The 7,696-nt window shown below is 39.6% G+C and overlaps 1 protein-coding gene across 2 annotated transcripts in view; it reads left to right on the forward strand.

The window, feature by feature from the left end:
* LOC124713911 (circadian locomoter output cycles protein kaput-like) overlaps positions 1–5,576 on the forward strand; it is a 123,348-nt gene extending 117,772 nt beyond the window's left edge. For both annotated transcript variants that reach the window (XM_047242981.1, XM_047242983.1), the window contains exon 17: positions 4,677–5,576. In XM_047242981.1, the coding sequence (XP_047098937.1) occupies positions 4,677–4,784 (108 nt within the window). In that variant the 3' untranslated portion in view covers positions 4,785–5,576. The remainder of the gene's footprint in view (positions 1–4,676) is intronic.
* The last annotated feature ends 2,120 nt before the right edge of the window (positions 5,577–7,696 follow it).

Below are 7,696 nucleotides of genomic sequence, written 5' to 3' on the forward strand. Positions count from 1 at the left end.
TAACACTGTGACGTAACGCGCTGCTCTTCTTTGGATCTTCTCTATCTCCTCCGTCAACCCGATCTGGTACGAATCCCACACTGATGAGCAATACTCAAGTATAGGTCGAACGAGTGTTTTGTAAGCCACCTCCTTTGTTGATGGACTACATTTTCTAAGGACTCTCCCAATGAATCTCAACCTGGTACCCGCCTTACCAACAATTAATTTTATATGATCATTCCACTTCAAATCATTCCGCACGCATACTCCCAGATATTTTACAGAAGTAATTGCTACCAGTGTTCGTTCCGCTATCATATAATCATACAACAAAGGATCCTTCTTTCTATGTGTATTTGCAATACATTACATTTGTCTATGTTAAGGGTCAGTTGCCATTCCCTGCACCAAGTGCCTATTCGCTGCAGATCTTCCTGCATTTCGCTACAATTTTCTAATGCTGCAACTTCTCTGTAAACTACAGCATCATCCGTGAAAAGCCGCATGGAACTTCCGACGCTATCTACTAGGTCATTTATATATATATTGTCAAAAGCAATGGTCTCATAACACTCCCCTGTGGCATGCCAGAGGTTACTTTAACGTCTGTAGACGTCTCTCCATTGATAACAACATGCTGTGTTCTGTTTGCCAAAAACTCTCCAATCCAGCCACACAGCTGGTCCAATATTCCGTAGGCTCTTACTTTGTTTATCAGGCGACAGTGTGGAACTGTATCGAACGCCTTCTGGAAGTCAAGTCGGATATTCCGTAGGCTCTTACTTTGTTTATCAGGCGACAGTGTGGAACTGTATCGAACGCCTTCTGGAAGTCAAGGAAAATAGCATCTACCTGGGAGCCTGTATCTAATATTTTCTGGGTCTCATGAACAAATAAAGCGAGTTGGGTCTCACACGATCGCTGTTTCCGGAATCCATGTTGATTCCTACAGAGTAGATTCTGGGTTTCCAGAAACGACATGATACGCGAGCAGAAAACATGTTCTAAAATTCTATAACAGATTTATGTCAGAGATATAGGTCTATAGTTTTGCGCATCTGCTCGACGACCCTTCTTGAAGACTGGGACTGTGTAGTATCGAAGCGGTATCCCGTCAGGTCCAGTGGACTTTCCTCTGTTGAGTGATTCCAGTTGCTTTTCTATTCCTTGGACACTTATTTTGATGTCAGCAATTTTTACGTTTGTGCGAGGATTTAGAGAAGGAACTGCAGTGCGGTCTTCCTCTGTGAAACAGCTTTGGAAAAAGGTGTTTAGTATTTCAGCTTTATGCGTGTCATCCTCTGTTTCAATGCCATCATCATCCCGGAGTGTCTGGAGTTGCTGTTTCGAGCCACTTACTGATTTTCTGTCAAGTCGGTACATAGAATTATACTTTCGAACTCACTGAACGCTTCACGCATAGCCCTCCTTATGCTAACTTTGACATCGTTTAGCTTCTGTTTGTCTCAGAGGTTTTGGCTGCGTTTAAACTTGCAGTGAAGCTCTCTTTGCTTTTGCAGTAGTTTCCTATCGTTGTTGTTGAACCATGGTGGGTTTTTCCCGTCCTTCACAGTTTTACTCGGCATGAACCTGTCTAAAACACATTTTGCGATTGCCTTAAACTTTTCCATAAACACTCAACATTGTCAGTGTCGGAACAGAAATTTTCGTTTTGATCTGTTAGGTAGTCTGAAATCTGCCTTCTATTACTCTTGCTAAACAGATAAACCTTCCTCCCTTTTTTTATATTCCTATTAACTTCCACATTCACGGATGCTGCAATGCCCTTATGATCACTGATTCCCTGTTCTGCACTTACAGAGTCGAAAAGTTCAGGTCTGTTTGTTATCAATAGATCCAAGATGTTATCTCCATGAGTTGGTTCTCTGTTTAATTGCTCGAGGTAATTTTCGGATAGTGCACTCAGTATAATGTCACTCAATGCTCTGTCCCTACCACCCGTTCTAAACATCTGAGTCTCCCAGTCTATATCTGGTAAATTGAAATCTCCACCTAAGACTATAACATGCTGAGAAAATTTATGTGAAATGTATTCCAAATTCTCTCTCAGTTGTTCTGCCACTAATGATGCTGAGTCGGGAGGTCGGTAAAAGGAGCCAATTATTAACCTAGCTCAGTTGTTGAGTATAACCTCCACCCATAGTAATTCACAGGAGCTATCCACTTATACTTCACTATAGGATAAACTACTATTAACAGCGACAATCACACCACCACCGGTTGCATGCAATCTATCCTTTCTAAACACTGTCTGTGCCTTTGTAAAAATTTCGGCAGAATTTATCTCTGGCTTCAGCCAGCTTTCCATACTTATAATGATTTCAGCTTCGGTGCTTTCTATCAGCGCTTGAAGCCCCGGTACTTTACCAATGCAGCTTCAACACTTTACAATTACAATACCGATTGCTGCTTGGTCCCCACATGTCCTGACTCTGCCCCACACCCTTTGAGGCTGTTGCCCTTTCTGTACTTGCCCAAGGCCATCTAACCTAAAAAACTGCCCAGTCCACGCCACACAACCCCTGCTATCCATGTAGCCACCTGCTGCGTGTAGTGGACTACTGACCTATCCAGTGGAACCCGAAACCCCACCACCCTATGGCGCAGGTAGAGGAATCTGCAGCCCACACGGTCACAGAACTGTCTCAGTCTCTGCTTCAGACCCTCCACTCGGCTCTGTACCAAAGGTCCGCAGTCAGTCCTGTCGACGATGCTGCAGATGGTGAGCTCTGCTTTCATCCCGCTAGCGAGACTGTACAATATTAATGTGGTTTGCGTGCTATCACAGAGTACACCTTTTTCTTTGTTTGGATTATTTGAGGATGGGTCCTGATATGTGAAACTGGTCATCAATTAAACAAAAGTAACTGAATTTTGCAACTTTGGCTGTTTTCTACAGCAAACTGGTTAACTCAAGTTGCTGTCCTGTTATTAATCCAATGTGCTGGAAATCCAAAAAGATGAATTTTATAGCTTCTTGTTTCTGTAGCAGAAATTAATGCTGTCCTGTAAGATACCTGCCACACCAAACATTCGGAGCTCATCACATATTCGGAAATAAACACCCAAATACTTATTTCATTCTTCGACCTCTAATCAGACAGAAATGTTAACATCATTTATTGCAGAACATACTTGTTTTACACTTTCGGATTTTTCCCTTTACTTTTAGTGTAAACAGTGGTAGAGTCATAAGCTGAATGATTCATGATGTTTTTGGCAGTGTTCGCGCCCACCTCCTTCCAAATATTTGCATTACATTCATAACGAAAGACCCAGACTGTGTTGACAATGCTACGATGGAAAAAAGTACATACTAGCATGCAGTGAGACACAAACCTACATCCATTCATACCGTAAACCACGAAAATATCCATTAGATTACGGCTTACTCATTCGGCTACTGTCTCAAGTCTCAGTGATCACATTTCTTCAAGCCTTATATTGTTGCTGCATTACTAACCACATTTAATGAGCAGGATGGTGTGTTAGTGGTAGATTTTCATTGCGCCATTGCTTTGAAATGGCATACTGTGACACATACAATACAAAAGAAATAAATAATTGAAATTCACACAATGGTCATTGGTATGCGCTTGCAAAAGTCGATAGTCAGAAGGCCACTAGTGACGTCACAACTGCAAAAATTAGTGCGACATTTGAACATGGAACATTTCAACATTAAATATGTTACTGACATCATTAGATTTACGACACTTCTTACGAGGAAACGGAGAAAATTTGTTGAAAAACACTGATTTTGTGTTACTTCCTTAAAAACTGCCGAATTCGCATTACTTCCTTAAAAACCACCAAATTCACGTTATTTGTCACATTATCTTTCAATCGAATTTTATCGGTTCCTAGTGATTCATTTTATTGGCAGCCAAACAAATAAGTTTCTGTGAAGCACTGCCTCGAGATTAAGCATAAAATGAGATACAGCAAGACTAATATCATGATTCCAGCTTTTCTGATATGGGAGTCTATTACGGTAGGAGCTTCAGGAAATCTAATAGTTGAACTTATGTAAGGGACATACTTTTCTTTGAACAACAGTGCCGATGTCAGAAAACATGCATTTAAAGGGTTCGCTTGTGTTCGGAAATGAACTGTGATACAAATAGTTGCACATTACTAATGATTACTCATCATCTGATTGGATTTCAGGGAGCATTCATGTTTAAGACCAGTTCTCACAGCATTTGATGAAAACTCTTGTATAAGACTGGTCATCAAAATATTCTGGCCTAAGTGTAATTGTCAATCTGATTGAATACCAAGAAATACATCTTCTGTCAAACTTGTTGAGAAAATCCTAGAAATCACATCACTTCTTTGCTCATTATCTTAATAAGTCATTAATGACAATTTCCTTACATTCCTCTGTTTTGCAAGGTATCAGCAATTATTAATATTTTTGAGCTTAATAAAAATTCTGTTTCCTGCTGTCCACTATTTTCTTTATCCACAATACATATAATGCACATAAAATGAAATAATTTTGTCATGTCATGCTTGTAATATTTTTGTTATTGCTTCTTTTATTGTAAATTTCATAGTTAATTGAGGGTAATAAATGTGATTAATAGCTGTGAATATCTTTGATTCTGTGATGATATTAACTTTTAATTTAATTTTTCACTGTCACTCATATTACTTTGTGGCTTCAGGTGAATTTGCAAGCTCATGGAACAGAGGAACCAATACCTTTTCAGCTTTCTCAGCAACAAGCACAGTTGCTCTTTTCGTCTCCTAATTCTGGACAACAACAACAGTGACCAAATGGTGAATTTCTCTTAACATAAACAACACTAGTAATTTCCAGACATCAGATACAGGTTATTAATATCAAGAAATGTTATTTGTAGGATACAGCTACTGTAAAATTCATGTTATGTTTTGTATTTCTATTGTATATTGAAGATAATGTACAGGGTCTTAAAGTTGTTTGTATATAATATTGTATAGAATTTTAAAATGAGAAATATTTTTGTGATAGTAATACATCAATGCTGTGAACAGATGCATTCCTTTATTATACAAAATGAGATGTGTAAGTATTGGTATTAGATGTTGTACAGTAAATGTTGGAAGTTCCGAATTTTTTTCGACAAATATATAGATTCCTGATATTGCCTCTTATACTTGTTTTACCCTAAAGTTTCTCATTTGTAAGTTGCCAGTTATCTTTCATGTCCTCCAGTAATTTTTCTTGATGGAGGGTTGTAAAATTTTTTTGCTAGTAGTTTTTCTTTCCAGATTTGCACTGTTACATATTTATTTATCTAACAGTAGTCAAACAATTAACAGTAAAGTTAAGTTTTACTTCTTCAACTCCAGTCATTTTCTTTGTATTCCCTTTGAAAAATGGGAAAAGAGTTTAGGAATATAATGGGGAGCACAGCAGAAGACAAAGACAGTTGGCTGTCAGCAAAATTGGGGAAATTAGATAGGAGAGGAATTACGTGAGAAATGAAAAGACAGGAAATATTTGGATAAGGCTAACGGAGGAAGTAGGGTATGCCGAAGAGGCAATTTCTACCTTTTAGGCCGGAGAAGCTGATGCTAAAGAGGGATTTTTTTTGGGGGGGGGGGGGGAGGGTTAGAAGCACATGGCATGAGTGTTAAAACAGCTTCTGAAGCTGTTACTGCTGCCATTTGCAGTGTGTTCAACAAATGGGTTGTTGATATTGTGCTTAGCCTGTGTATAAACCATAATTTTCTGATGTAGGGATTGGCACTACAACGTACAAACACTGAAGTCTAAGTTTTCAAAAAGAGTGATATTTCAGGTGTTGAGTTATTGATGGGCACTTAAACAACACTGAGAATATTGCTCAGCTTCCAAAAAAATCCTTCTTCAGAGGTAACAGAATACACTTACACTCTTGTGCAGTACTAACGTCCTAGTTGACTACATTGTGCCAGCACTGCATCTTGACTGGGGTGAGGGAGAGTGTCAGATGAAAAGGCTGAGGGGAGAAAGGAGGTGGGGAATGAGAGGAAGGGTTGGACGGAAGAGTGGCTAACAGCTGAGATGGAGAGGCAGCAAGCTCACGAGATAGGAATGTGATTTCGGGAATCTCACTCTGATGCAGGCAGGGGTTATTTTGTGCTGTGCACAATGGTGATGAGTGGATTGATAAAGGAGGAGGTAGAACAGAGGAAGTGGGAGATGTGAGTGTAGAATGAGTGCTGTGCGATCATGAGGACAGGAGTGGAGGTGGGTTTGGGACAGGAACTAGTGTAGATTGAGGACAGGAGCATTACAGGATTGATGGACAGTGTTGTGAGGATAATTCCCATCAACAGATGGCTTGAGGTAAAGCAGCCATTGAAGCTGAGGATGATGTGCTCAGCACCACTGGGTGGTCAACTCAGGTCTTGCCCACAGTTTGGGGTGGCTATTCAAATAGGGGGACAGCTGATCAGTTGGCAGGCCCACATAAAATATTGTGCAGTAGATCTGGTGGGATAGGACTGATTCCAGATGTGTCATCAGTCAGGCCTTGCACCTAGGTTTTCCAAGGGAGAATAACCCATGCTGCCAGGGATTGGGAGTAGGTGTAATGTTAGCATAAACTAGGGTATTTTGTAGAATGGGTGGTAATGGAATATCACTTTGGAGGCAGTGGGAACAGTTGTAGGTAGTATGTTCCCCAGTATTGGGCACAATGATTAGTAGTTGAATTTGAACATCTTAACCATATTTTTCACCATGACTTTGACTGCTTATCATCATGCCACTGGTATCGTATTCCTATTTTTGTGCATGTGCTGCCTCTTGCTCCCGACCATTAGCCACCCTTCCCTCGAACCCTCTCTTGACTCCGTTCTCCTCTTGCCTGCCAACCGAGTCAAGCTATAGTACTAGAACTGAGTAATTGACCAGGACAATGTAGACATATAGGTATTATGTATTTGTGTGTATGTATATCTGTTAGCTATGAAGAAGGATTTTTCCAAAAGCCCAGCAACATTCTCAGATGTGTTTAAGTGCCTATCAACAACTCAAAGCCTCAGCTATATGGTGAATTGTTATATTTGCTCCTTCCATTATTTATATTCCACTAAGGGTTGTCTATTGCTATATGTGTGAAGAGTGGTATTATACATACATGGAAGAAAGACGAAGCAAGCAATAAAATAAAATGTTCTTTAGTTTGTGCAAATACAATATTGTTGGTTTCTGCTTTAGTGGAACATTTTGGAACTGTTGCCTAGTATATCTTGCAACAAGCACAACATAATGCTATGTCTGTGTAATTTTTCTTGCCCACTCAGTCACACTGTGGACTGTTTCATTAAATTTCACAGCTAGAATTTGAGCTTATGACTGAAATAAAGTGCGGTATCTTACAAATGCACTAATATGAATTATAAACATTAAATTATTACTAAAAGGTTGATAAATAAATATGGAACAATTGAAAATAAATATGAATATTTCAGTATTAAAGACGGGGGGGAGGGGGGGGGGGACGACGACTTTCTGTTTGTTCTCACTTTGCTATCAGCCACTGTCTTTACAACTACCAAGAAAGGGAATTTTGTACCTAGAAACCTCAGAATTAACTGTGCGTTTTCCAAAGAATTCTAAAACAAGCAACAGGATGGCTGATAATAGTGCACACTGTTGCTTGTCATAGTATTTCTTATTGGCAAAATATGTGATGCAAGCACTTTGTGA

Source organism: Schistocerca piceifrons, chromosome 1 (assembly GCF_021461385.2).
Source record: "Schistocerca piceifrons isolate TAMUIC-IGC-003096 chromosome 1, iqSchPice1.1, whole genome shotgun sequence".
Taxonomy (NCBI): Eukaryota; Metazoa; Arthropoda; class Insecta; order Orthoptera; family Acrididae; genus Schistocerca; species Schistocerca piceifrons.